We start from the raw sequence: 13,348 nt of genomic DNA, 5'->3' as shown, positions 1-13,348 counted from the left end.
CTCTTATCCAGAGGGACTTCCAATAAGCACAATTAGTTAGCTAATGAAATGCATGTGTTCTGTCAGGCATCTCATAGTAACATCGTTTATTATGCCTAAATGTATTTGATGTACTTATATTGACCAAGTATATTTTATCTTAGGCTCCGACACGGAGGAGGAGCTGGAAGCTGTTGGGGCGTCTGTTGGGGCGTCTGTTGGGGCGTCTGTGTATCATCAGCGTGGTAAGTAAAGACATTACAACAGGAATAAAAAGTATTCATTCTAAGGTGTGGACGAAATCAGATTATGTTATCATGATTGCTTATGTTACCTTGTTGTCAGTACATTATGTTGTTTATCTTATTCTATTCATTTTTCTACTCTATGATACATTTTAGTTTACATGATGTAGAGCCAAGATGTCTCTGCTAGGCCTGATGGCTATTGTTTATAGTACAGCTTGTCCTTGTAACATGACAGTATAGCCATGTTCTGATTACTTGTGCTCTTGGCAGAAGGGTTGTACAATCCTCCATCGTCCACAGGGGTGAAATTAGTTGATTTCATTTTCTGTAAATCATATTTACCAAACTATTTCATATTTTACTGTGATTACAGACACACAGTCGGAGGAGGAGGAGGAGGAGGAGGAGGAGGAGGAGCACACACCTGTAATGCCACCTGTCAGCCGTAATCGAGGTAAGAACATTTTCTGTTGTCACACTGAGCTCTCTTTTACCACACAAATGACAAAATATGTATTTTATGCAGGGGTCATCAATATGTCCGTACAAGACTTTGCCTTGTCTGTGCCAAATGTTTTTCATTTTTACACACCATTTTATAGTGTTCTTATTTTGATCATAACACCCAATTACTTGAATGTCAGTCTCCAGGTTTTCTACAGAATATGTATGACACTGATTTACTATGACACCATGTATTGAACATTTTATTTTCAAGGACCCCCATAACTCGAGTTACGGGTCCATTTGGTTCCATTTGTACACACTCAGAGTTACAGACCTGTAATGGTCATTTAGGGCTAGCTCTTTGTGTTTGTCTATATTGTATGTCCATGGCAAAAATAGAATTTTGTCAAAAATGTCCACCACAAGCCAGCATGGCGATGACACCTGATGTTATGGTAACTTATGCATTTCTTATTTCCAGGTGGTGGCAGGCCTCGTAGCGGTGCAATTGATGAGCTTGTGTGGTATGAGTCAGCAGACTCTTGGCAGCCGAAGGACATCCCTTTCAGTGCTGGGACTCCAGGTCCTCGGAGCAGGGCCGCTGACCTGCAGTCTGAAGAACCTGTGGACTTCCTGGAGCTGCTCATCACAGATGAGCTGCTTGAGCACATCGTGGAGCAGACAAATATTTATGCAAAACAACGTGTTACAAGCGCCCTGCCACATTCCAGACAGCACGCATGGGGAAAGAAGGAGCTGACTCTTGGGGAGCTGAAGCAGTTCCTGGCGCTGTTGTTCCTCACCGCACTGATAGGGAAGCCAAAGATTGCAGACTATTGGCTCACTGATGAGATCCGAACCACTCCCTTCTTCCACAAAACCATGTCCAGGAACCGGTTCCAACTCATCCTCAGTAACCTCCATTTCGACAACAATGAGACCATGCACACTGAGGACCCGCTGTGCAAAGTCCGCACAGTCTTGAACACCTTGCTGTCTAACTTTCAAGAGATGTTCCTGCCAGGCAAGAACATTAGCATAGACGAGGGAATGCTGTGTTGGCGAGGGCGGCTTTCTTGGAGGGTTTACAACCCAGCTAAGCCCATCAAATACGGCATTAAATCTTATATCTTGTGTGATTCTGTCACTGGGTACATGTACAACATGAAACCGTTCTGTGGGGAGAAGGTGCCCCTGCCAACCACCATCACTTCCCTCCTTGGTGACCTAAAAGGTTATGGTTTTCATCTCTTCATGGACAACTATTACAATTCAGTGAAGCTGTGTAAACTCCTCCTTGGTCTTCAGACCCATGTGTGCGGGACCCTACGCACGAACAGAGGGGAGCCACCAGCCATCAGGGAGCTGACCACCTCCAAGCTTCCCGTTGGGTCAACCCTGATGCGTCACACGGACGACGTCATGGTGGTGGCATGGCACGACAAACGGATCGTGAAGATGGTCACCACACTCCACCAGCATGAGACGGTCCCTGCTTCCCAGTGGAGGAGGGAGAAGAAGAAGAAGGGTCAACAAAGGGCCCCCAGCCGGTTGGTTGAAATACAGAAGCCAACATGCGTCGCCCAGTACAACAAGTACATGAATGGCGTCGACAAGTTGGACCAAAATCTCGCCTACTATCTATTTGTCAGGAAGACATGCAAGTGGCCAAAAAAGTTTGTCAATTATCTGTTTCAGATCAGCATGTTCAATGCCTTTGTCCTGTTCAAGGCAAAACATCCTCAGGGCACTGCCAGCTGTAAAAACCTGAAGTCCTTCATCTACCTCGTCATCAAATCCTGGGGCTACCTCGGATGCCTTGGGGAGGAGCCCCCCCCCCCTCCTCCCCAAGAGGAGGAGGAGGAGGGGGGGGCACCTGCACCTGAACCACCTGTACACGACCCACGGTGGAGGGCACCAAAAGAAGACCCCGAGAGCAGGCTGAACAGGATCGTGACCGACCATGAACTGGTCAAATACCCTCCAACCAAAGGGAAAAAAACCCCTCAGAGGGCATGCAGGGTTTGCATGCGAAAATCTGAATCACAGAACAAGAAAAGAGACCCAAAGAGAGACACAAGGTGGATGTGTAAAGGCTGTAAGGTCCCCTTGCATGTTGAATGTACAACATCGTACCACTCGAAAAAGGACCTCACTAAGTGGTAGAATCACAGAATGTCTTTTTTTTTGTTGCCTAATGCATATTTTTGCTTATTATTTTGTATTGATTGGCCTAATGCCTACTTTTAGCATAATGCATATTTTTTTCTACTAATCATATGAAGGTTATTATTTTGAGCCTAATGCCTAATTGTTTTACTTTTCATCTGCTGTGTATATAGTGTGGCCTAATGCCTAAATTTGCACAATTACTTTCCACTAAACTATCTGCTGTGTGTATATAGTGTGGCCTAATGCCTAAATTTGCACAATTACTTTCCACTAAACTATCTGGTGTGTGTGTATATAGTGTGGCCTAATGCCTAAATTTGCACAATTACTTTCCACTAAACTATCTGGTGTGTGTGTATATAGTGTGGCCTAATGCCTAAATTTGCACAATTACTTTCCACTAAACTATCTGGTGTGTGTGTGTATATAGTGTGGCCTAATGCCTACATTTGCACTATTACTTTCCACTAAACTATCTGCTGTGTATATAGTGTGGCCTAATGCCTGAATTTGCACTAAACTATCTGCTGTATATAGTGTGAAGTGTGCTGCTTGTAGTGAAACTTTTTTTCAGTCATTATATTGTTATTACATATGCTGCTGCTGCTGTCTGGTTGGAATCCGACCTGTACACAAGAAAGAACAATAAAGTACAATCTTGAACCTTTGAAATTTGATTTATTGTTATTGTAGTATTTATTGTTATTTGATAACTTTGAAATTGAAATTAGCTGAACTAGGTGCACTTGAAATACATTGGAGTGAAAACGAACCTCTTATGTTTTCTGTAATTATTCTATTATTATTACTATGCTGCTGCTGTCTTGTATGAAACCAAAGTTGATGTATTATTTGAGAACTTTGAAATAAGCTGAACTAAGATGCACTTCAAAGAGATTGGAGTGACAACGAGCCTTTATGTTTCCTATCATTATTCTATTGTTATTACCCATAGGAGTGAAAACGAACCACAAAAGTATTTTCAAAAGCGTTTTTTTTTCTTTTCTCTAAAGCAACTACTATTGAGATGACTACTGTCACTGAAGGCAAAAATAAATGTCAAATTATTTTTCCAAAAAAAAAATGAAAAGAGAAAAAAAACGGCCATAACTCTGTTTCTAAAGAAAAGGTGCTGATTTTGGTGAAATCAAGCTGTATTCAACAGCCAATATCTCAAGAACGGAACATGCTATCGACTCACTTTTTTTTCTGGTAAAAAGTAGAGAGTCCAATCTTTATTTTGAGATATTTGGTGTTTATATAGCAATAGCACAGAGTATTCTGTGGTCCTTGAAAGATGAGCCAGAAAGCTTGAAAATGCTGGCACTCAGTGTACATCATTTTAAAAAACCTCTGGCACCCAATGTGTTAACATGTAACACTTATCGTGCACAATTGTGCATACAAGCAGTGAAGTGTATGGTAAATAACTAAGCACTTATGAGGTAGCTTGAACATTCTCAAGTCAGAAGTTCTGACTCTCAGAACAGAAAAGTTATTCTTCACATTAAAACTAGTGCAACATAGACTCAATAGTCTAGTATTAAAACAAATGGCAGCTTAACTTAAAATGCCAGTCAGGCATTAAAATAATAAAGAAAAACATATATATATCAAATAAAACAAAAGAGCCACTATTCAAGCAGTGCAGCGTGTCGTAAACTGAGCACTTATGAGGTAGCTTGAGGATTTTCAAGTCAGAACAGAAAAAATATTCTTCACATTAGAGCTAGTGCAACATTAGAACTTAGTGCAACATCACAGACTCAATAGTCTAGCATCAAAGCAAACAGCAGCTTAACTTAAAATGCCAGTCAGGCAGTAAAATATAAAATAAAAATATAGCTGCAAGCAGCAATAAGCGGTTTCGAGGATAGGGCAGACAAGACAGTGAGAGGGTGAGAAAGAGGCAGAAAGACAGACAGGCAGACAGACAGTGAGAGAGTGAGAGAGAGGCAGACAGACAGACAGACAGACAGGCACACAGTGAGAGAGTGAGAGAGAGGCAGACAGACAGACAGACAGACAGACAGACAGACAGTGACAGAGTGAGAGAGAGGCATGTCTTGCAGTACTGACTGAGCCATTGGATAGACAGAATTCGATTTCATATGTGGTAAGTTATCATACAGCATGGGTTGCTTATTATATACATACAAGCTCATAATGCGTCACATTGTAGATCGGCTGTATGTGGTTACTGTAGGTGTTGTATTAATAACTAGAAGATGTGCTCCTCGGAGCACAGGTCTCCGCCAGTACTGTTCCTGATTAATCCTGTCTTAAGTGTTACTTGATTAATCCTGTCTTAAGTGTTACTCCGCCATTTCTCAGCCATTTCGTGATTACTCCTGTCTTACCTCACTTTGAAAGAGGCTAAGACTCTTTCAAAGTGACACATCTATTTATAGGCCGCTGATACGTCATGCGTCTCACTAGCCAATCAGAGCACACTCTTTCAACGTATTGTCACGTGTCACGTGAGGCTTGACCAATGTTAGCTTGGCCGAGGGGGGGGGACGGAAAGTGAAAACATAGTCTCCTGGCGGAGACAATTACATCCGCAAAGTAACAAGTAACTAAAGCTGTCATCTGCTGTAATTGTAGTAGAGTAGAGTAGTAAAGTAAAAGTGCTTACAAATTGTACTGTGCATGTGATGAGCGAGAGGGGTGGATCCAATCCATGGGAATAGGGGGAATTTCAAATGATGATCACCTCAACGCATTGTTGGGGACAGGGATCGAACCAGCGACCTACGGATTCACAGGCTGCCTCTCTTCTCATTGAGCTAGAGATATGGCCTCCCTGATGGTGTCTGTTGATATCTATAGGTTTTTCCGTCCGTTATGAACCAAGCCTCTGTTTTGCTAACTACTGTAGATCACTGGTTCACAAAACATTTACCAATAAAGTTTTTTTTTTGTCTCCTCGGAATGGAAACTAGTGAAAATAGTCGATCTACAAGCTCACAACGCGTTGCTATCTGTGAGATTGTAGATCGTCTATTTTCACAAGAATGTATGTCATACATAAAAAACAACTACTCTCAAAAAAGCATGTCATGTTATTGTTTAAAAATTGCACATGTCTGAATTAACAGGGTCATGTTTTGTACAATGCAATTTAAATGTAAACTGTAATGAGTGGGATTTGAACCAGAGACCTTCGGCACATGAGGCTCACACTCTACTGGTCGAGCTATTGAATCCACAGCCTCAGACAGTGAGAAAGGAGAATCCAACAAAACAAAACAAAAGGGCGAATGAAGTACGTCATACATTGAAAATAACTACTTTCAAGTTTGCATTTCTCGTTATCTTTAACAATTGCACATGCATTCATTGATACAGTCATGTTGTGTGCAATGCAATTATAATGAAGTCTACATGAGGTGGGATTCGAACCGGCAACCCTGTGGTTTCAAGGCAGATGATTAAGCGATCAAGCTATTGGACCAACACACCTGAACCTGTGAAAAAGGGCCTCACACATTTATTTGACACAGTTTCACGCAAATTGCTCAGAAATCCTTGGTTTAAATGTTTTTCAAACTACTCAAAATTGCAGAAAATCTAAGGGTGGATAGATATGTTCCTCATGAGTCAAGGCACATGTGTAAGCAGGTTTAATGGTGTCGTTTAATGTCGGCCAAACGAGGCATGACTTTTGCCTGTTTAAAGTTTGCATTTTCAAAAAATTGCTGTAGCGCCCCCCTTTGACCAATTGGAGTAAGATTGGTTTCAGTGATACTTGGAATGACCCTCTATAATATTGCAAAGTGTCAAACAAATGTGAGTCTGCATGTATGTGTTAGGGGCAGATGAATAATTTTCATAAAACTGCAATATTCAATGGCTTATAAAAGCTTAACGTTTTCACTTATGGAAAATCCGCTTGCTCATGTCTGTCGGCATTGGTCCAAAGTTCATGTGTAGACACTTTTGTGCAGATTGCTCAAAAATCCCAGGAGGAGTTAGATTTTAACTGCTTTTCATATAATTCAAAATGGTGGGAGATCAAAAGGTCAGAGGTCAAAAGTCAGAGTGTGAAAGTTGTTAGGCATGAGGAGACGCATGTGTGTATCAAGGTTTCATGGCTGTAGGTCAAACAGGGCATGAGTTGTACCTGTTCAAAGTTGGCATTTTCAATTGAGTGCTATAGCGCTACCCTTTGGCCAATGGTTGTGAGTTTCGGTTCTTCACCGTTTGGCATAGCCCTCTACCTTATTGCCGTCATTTCTTATCCTTCTTCTTCTCTGTCCTATTTCTTCTTCTTCTTCTTCTTCTTCTTCTTCTCTGTCCTATTTCTTCTTCTTTTCTTCTTCTTCTCTGTCCTATTTCTTATTCTTCTTCTTCTCTGTCGTATTTATTATCCTTCTTCTCTGTCCTATTTACAGGGACAGAGCTCTCAGCTCTGTACCTGTTTTATTATTGGCAGTATTCTGTCACTTCTTCTTCTTCTTCTTCTGCCACTTTTCGCAGTTCTGGCTGAACCGTGCAGTCGCTTTTTACGAAACTCGGCCATATGGTAGATGGTCATGAAAAACGATCAAGAAATAATTCTCACAATCTTTCGTCCAAAGGTGGCGCTATAGCACTCAATTGAAAATGCCAACTTTGAACAGGTACAACTCATGCCCTGTTTGACCTACAGCCACGAAACTTGGATACACATATGCGTCTCCTCATGATGAACAGCTTTCACACTCTGACTTTTGACTTCTGACCTTTAGATCTCCCACCATTTTGAATTATATGAAAAACAGCCATTGGCTCCTAACTTCTGCATTTTTTCACTTATGGAAAATCCGCTCCCATCATTATGTCGGCAGAGGTCCAAAGTTCAAGTGTTAAACGTTTCGTGCAGATTGCTCCAAAATCCCAGGATTCCATAGATTTTAACTATTGCAGTTTTATGAAAATTATTCATCTGCCCCCAACACATACATGCAAGACTCACATTTATTTGAAACGTTGCAGTAATGTAGAGAGTCATTCCAAATATCACTGAAACCAATCTCACTCCAATTGGCCAAAGGGGGGCGCTATAGCAATTTTTTGAAAATGCAAACTTTAAACAGGCAAAAGTCATGCCTCGTTTGGCCGAAAGTCGTGAAACTTGCTTACACTTGTGCCTTGACTCATGAGGAACACATCTATCGCTTTGACCAGTAAGCTCCGCCCTTAGATTGTCCGCAATTTTGAGCAGTTTGAAAAACACTTAAACCCAGGATTTTTCAGCTATTTGCGTGAAACTGTATCATCTGTGTGATCTCCTTTTTCACAGTTCCTTGTCTGTTGGTCCAATGGCGTCTCCCTTAAATGAGTGCCTCACAATCTCAAGGTCGTCAGTTCAAGCCTCACTTGCAGACTTCATTTAAGTTGAATTGCAAACAACAAATGACTGTATCAATGAATACATGTGCAAATGGTAAAGATAACCTGAAATGCATATTTGAGAGTACGTTTTTCAACGTATGACATACTTCATTCTGAAAATAGCCGATCTACAATCTCAAAACCTTTCAGATAGCAACGTGTTTCTGAGCTTGTAGATCGGCTGCTTTCACTGTTTTCGGTTGCGAGGAGACATACAATTTCTCTATTGGTAAATGGTTTGTGAACGAGTGATCTTAGTGTTGGCTTGGTTCATGACAGAAGGCAAGAGTTTATGATCTTCAACAGACAACATCAGCCTGGACAAAACTATAGCACTATAGGTAGTGTTGCAGCCTATTAGTCCGAAGGTTGAGAGTTTGATTCCTGTTAATGGCAATAGGTTGAGATGTCCAATCAATCCATTCAGTTTTCATTTCTCTCTCTCTCATCAATCTATTCCGTTTCCATGTCTCTCTTCAATCTATTCCGTTTCCATGGCGCTCTCTCTCTCTCTCTCTCTCTCTCTCATCAATCTATTCCGTTTCCATGTCTCTCTCTCTCTCTCTCTCTCTCTCTCTCTCTCTCTCTCTCTCTCTCTCTCTCTCTCATATCTATTCCGTTTCTATCTCTCTCTCTCTCCAGTTTCCATGTCTCTCTCTCTCTCCAGTATCCATGTGTCTCTCTCTCTCTCTCTCTCTCTCTCTCTCTCTCTCTCTCTCTCTCTCTCTCTCTCTCTCTCTCTCTCTCTCTCTCTCTCTCTAGTTTCCATGTCTGGCCGTGTATTATCGCTGCTTGCAGCTATATTTCTTATTCTTGTTCTTCTCTGTCCTATTTCTTCTTCTTCTCTGTCCTGTTTCTTATTCTTCTATGTCCTGTTTCTTCTTCTTTCAAGCAAGCGGAGCAAGCGGATTTTCCATAAGTGAAAACGTTAAGCTTTTATAAGCCAATGAAAATTGCACTTTTATGACAATTATTCATCTGCCCCTAACACATACATGCAGACTCACATTTGTTTGACACTTTGCAATATTGTAGAGGGTCATTCCAAGTATCACTGAAACCAATCTTACTCCAATTGGTCAAAGGGGGGCGCTATAGCAATTTTTTGAAAATGCAAACTTTAAACAGGCAAAAGTCATGCCTCGTTTGGCCGACAGCCATTAAACCTGCTTACACAATTTGCGTGAAACTGTGTCAAATAAATGTGTGAGGCCCTTTTTCACGGGTTCAGGTGTGTTGGTTAAATAGGTTGATCGCTTAATCATCTGCCTTGAAACCACAGGGTTGCCGGTTCGAATCCCACCTCATGTGGACTTCATTATAATTGCATTGCACACAACATGACTGTATCAATGAATGCATGTGCAATTGCTAAAGATAACGAGAAATGCATACTTGAAAGTAGTTATTTTCAATGTATGACGTACTTCATTTTTGTTTTGTTTTGTTTTGTTGGATTCTCCTTTCTCACTGTCTGATGCTGTGGATTCAATAGCTCGACCAGTAGAGTGTGAGCCTCATGTGCCGAAAGTCCCTGGTTCAAATCCCACTCATTACAGTTCACATTTAAATTGCATTGTACAAGACATGACCCTGTTAAATGAAGCACAGCGTTAGTTCATGCAGGACACGGAAGTCGTGCACTCCAAAGCTTTAACCAGCAGTCAGTCAGCTGATGTGAACATCAGCTTTCTATTCCCCATTCACAGCCCAGCTGGTCATTACATCACACACTAATTATCCAATCACAGCTCACGCTTGAGCAAAGAGGTTCCTATAAATACGGCTTCATATTCTTGAAGTCTTTCTTGGTTGCTGAACCAATGCATTTTGCTAGCTCCTCCTCCACCCCAGCCTCCACCTTTTGATTAGAGTCTGGCATAGGCTCAAATACTTGTGATTATCATGTATATCTGCTTTGTTTAGAGTCTGGCTTAGGCTCAAATACTTGTGGTTATCATGTATATCTGCTGTTTAAAATCTTGCTAAGCTGAAATACTTGTGTTTATCATGTATATCTGCTAATTCTAACTAATATGTCAATGTATTGCTTATTGTTGACATTGTATCCCTATGGGGGATTTGCTTAAGCATTCTCTGAATATATGCTTAGCAGGCTGCTTCGACAAAATTCAGTGAATATTCTCCCAAGAGCGGAGCTTTAACGCCAAGCTTAACTGTATTCCATTTGTGGCAATAAATGGCTCTTTATCTACTAAGACGAGAGTGTTTCTGATTGAATTCAGACATGTGCAATTTTTAAACAATAACATGAAATGCTTTTTTGAGAGTAGTTGTTTTTTATGTATGATCTACAGTAGTTAGCGAAACAGAGGCTTGGTTCATAACGGACGGAAAAACCTAGTGAAAATAGCCGATCTACAATCTCACAACTTTTCACATAGCAACGCCTTGTGAGCTTGTAGATCGACTATTTTCACTAGTTTCCATTCCGAGGAGACAACAAAAAACTTTATTGGTATGTGTTTTGTGAACCAGTGATCTACAGTAGTTAGCGAAACAGAGGCTTGGTTCATAACGGACGGAAAAACCTATAGATATCAACAGACACCATCAGGGAGGCCATATCTCTAGCTCAATGAGAAGAGAGGCAGCCTGTGAATCCATAGGTCGCTGGTTCAATCCCTGTCCCCAACAATGCGTTGAGGTGATCATCATTTGGAATTCTTAGTTTGTTACAAACATACTCCTGGTAGCCTGTCTGCCTCTCTTTCTGTCTGTCTGCCTCTCTCTCACTCCGTCACTGTCTGTCTGTCTGCCTCTCTCTCTCTGTGTCTGTCTGTCTGTCTGTCTGTCTGTCTGTCTGTCTGTCTGTCTCTCTCACTCTGTCACTGTCTGTCTGCCTCTCTGTCACTGTCTGACTGCCTCTCTCTCACTCTGTCACTGTCTGTCTGTCTGTCTGCCTCTCTCTCACTCTGTCTGTCTGTCTGTCTGCTTCTCTCTCACACTGTCTGTCTGTCTGTCTGTCTGTCTGTCTGTCTGTCTGTCTGTCTGTCTGTCTGTCTCTGTCTCACACTGTCTGTCTCTCACACTGTCTGTCTGTCTGTCTCTGTCTCTATCTCTCTCTGTCTCTGACTGTCTGTCTGTCTGTCTGTCTGTCTGTCTGTCTGTCTGTCTGTCTGTCTCTCTCTCTCTCTCTCTCTCTCTCTCTCTCTCTCTCTCTCTCTCTCTCTCGCTCTCTCGCTCTCTCTCTGCCCTATTCTCGAAACCGCTTATTGCTGCTTGCAGCTATATTTTGTGTTTGTTTTTTGTGTTGTTTTTGTATGTATGTATGTGTGTTATAAAAAAAGTGAATACAAATTCTAAGTTATAAAAAAAAAATATAACAATATAACAATCTCTACATTGAAAGGGAAATAAAGTATTGGCTTAATTCTGGTGTGTGGTGATGACTTTATAATGATCATGTTGCACAAAAGGTCCTTTTTAATTTAACTATACTTGCCCATCTTTGTATCTGGGGTTGAGTAGAGTGGCCATGTAGAAGAGTGGCTCCGTTTCCACATTAGCAAACCGTTTCTCCACTGCCTCCAGGAGAGTACTCTTCATTGTCCTGATTCCCTTGTCTTGCACTTCCTCCTCTCGAACACGTCTGAGGACTAATGAATGAATGAATGAATGAAGAGATCATGGCATGCCTTGTTTCAAACTAACAATAGAAATAAAATGTTACAATACAAAATGATAAATAAAAATGACCTGTAATGGCAGGCAACACATCAGCTGCAGTCTCTCTGCTCACATTCCTCGTCAGCTCTTCAAAGGGAACAAGCACCTCCGCTGTCTTTGTCATCAGCTCCCACTGGTTGGCTGTCAGTGTTGCTGGTAGAGTCCGTTCAGCAGCATACAAACTGAGAGCCCGTTTTTGTTCTAACAGACTCTGCAGCATGTAGAGGCTGCTATTCCACCTCGTCTGCACATAATATAACATATAATTAAGAGTGTGCTTTCACTCACTTTAATTTTGTGCAGAGTACTACTATTATGGCTGTGCAATGCATATACTCTGGCTTATTATGGCCATGTTGTTATTATTTATTTATTAGTGTTCAGCACTTTGGTCGACTGATGTAGTTTTTAAATGTGCTTTATAAATAAAGTTTATGTTGACTATGACAAAGAAATTGTGTTGGGCAAGCCAGGTGCAGAGCAATGTATTTATTTAGTACTAAGAAGTGCATGGGAAATTGGGAATAAATAATAGAATAAAATAGTAATAATAATGGAATAAAAATAAGTAATGGAAAAGGGAATCTCACCTGCACATCTTGCTGCAGACGCTTGACATCCATGTTCAAGTCCATCTGGAGATCTTCCAGACGGGAGTAGGCTAGTGGGGAGTGCTTGAAATGGCCTACAATCTTCCTGGCGTTTGCCAGTGTGTCCAGAACGCTGCGCTGGGATAGAAGGCCCTCGTGCACGACAAGTTGCAAAGTATGGGCTACACAGCCCAAACTCTGTACTCCCATATCCAGCATGGCTCTCTTCATATTTGCAGCGTTATCACGCAAAATTACATGGACTCGGTTCTTGTCTATTCCCCAGTTGTTCAGCATGTTCTCCATAGCCTGCTGGATGCGCTCTGCTGTATGGGATCCACGAAATTCCTGTGCATGCAAAGTCGCATGGCATAAAACAAAACTAGAGTTGATCCATTGCGCTGTGAGGCTTAGAAGGGACATCGGACACACAGACGAGCTCCAGATATCTGTGGTAAACGCGACATCAGGCACGTCTTTCAATAGGACAAGTAGCTTGTCGCGTATCTTTCCCTGGAGAGCTGGCAGAGCCTTTTCAGTGATATAGTGTCGAGAGGGCATGTCGTATCGTGGTTCCATGTGCTCCATAAGCATGATAAATCCGGGTCGTCTACCAGAGAGAGTGGCTGGTCACTCATTGCTATCATCTCGGCAATCTTTTCTGTGATCTTTTTCGCCTTGTCACAGTCGCGGGGCATTTTCTCTCGCTTCTTGAAAGCCTCTTCCACTGTGGGCTGGAAAGCCTTCGACTTTGAGTTGGTTGCTTTTTTAAACTTTTAAACTCCCTAATGCGCATGCGTGGGCGTTGCACCGTGTGTCAAACGGTGCTCCGAAATTCTATGG

General features: G+C 41.7%; 1 protein-coding gene across 1 annotated transcript; it reads left to right on the top strand.

Annotated features, from left to right (window-relative positions):
• Positions 1 to 647: 647 nt before the first annotated feature.
• LOC311048751 (piggyBac transposable element-derived protein 4-like) lies at positions 648 to 3,440 on the top strand. Its single transcript, XM_084062026.1, has 2 exons — positions 648 to 681; positions 1,156 to 3,440. Exons 1-2 carry the CDS (start codon positions 657 to 659, stop codon positions 2,838 to 2,840), a joined length of 1,710 nt encoding a protein of 569 aa, XP_083918152.1. The 5' UTR covers positions 648 to 656; the 3' UTR covers positions 2,841 to 3,440.
• The last annotated feature ends 9,908 nt before the right edge of the window (positions 3,441 to 13,348 follow it).

The sequence above is a fragment of the Gymnoscopelus microlampas genome (genome assembly GCF_963454915.1).
Source record: "Gymnoscopelus microlampas genome assembly, chromosome: 7".
Lineage (NCBI taxonomy): Eukaryota > Metazoa > Chordata > Actinopteri > Myctophiformes > Myctophidae > Gymnoscopelus > Gymnoscopelus microlampas.
This window is presented reverse-complemented; position numbering and strand designations above follow the sequence as displayed.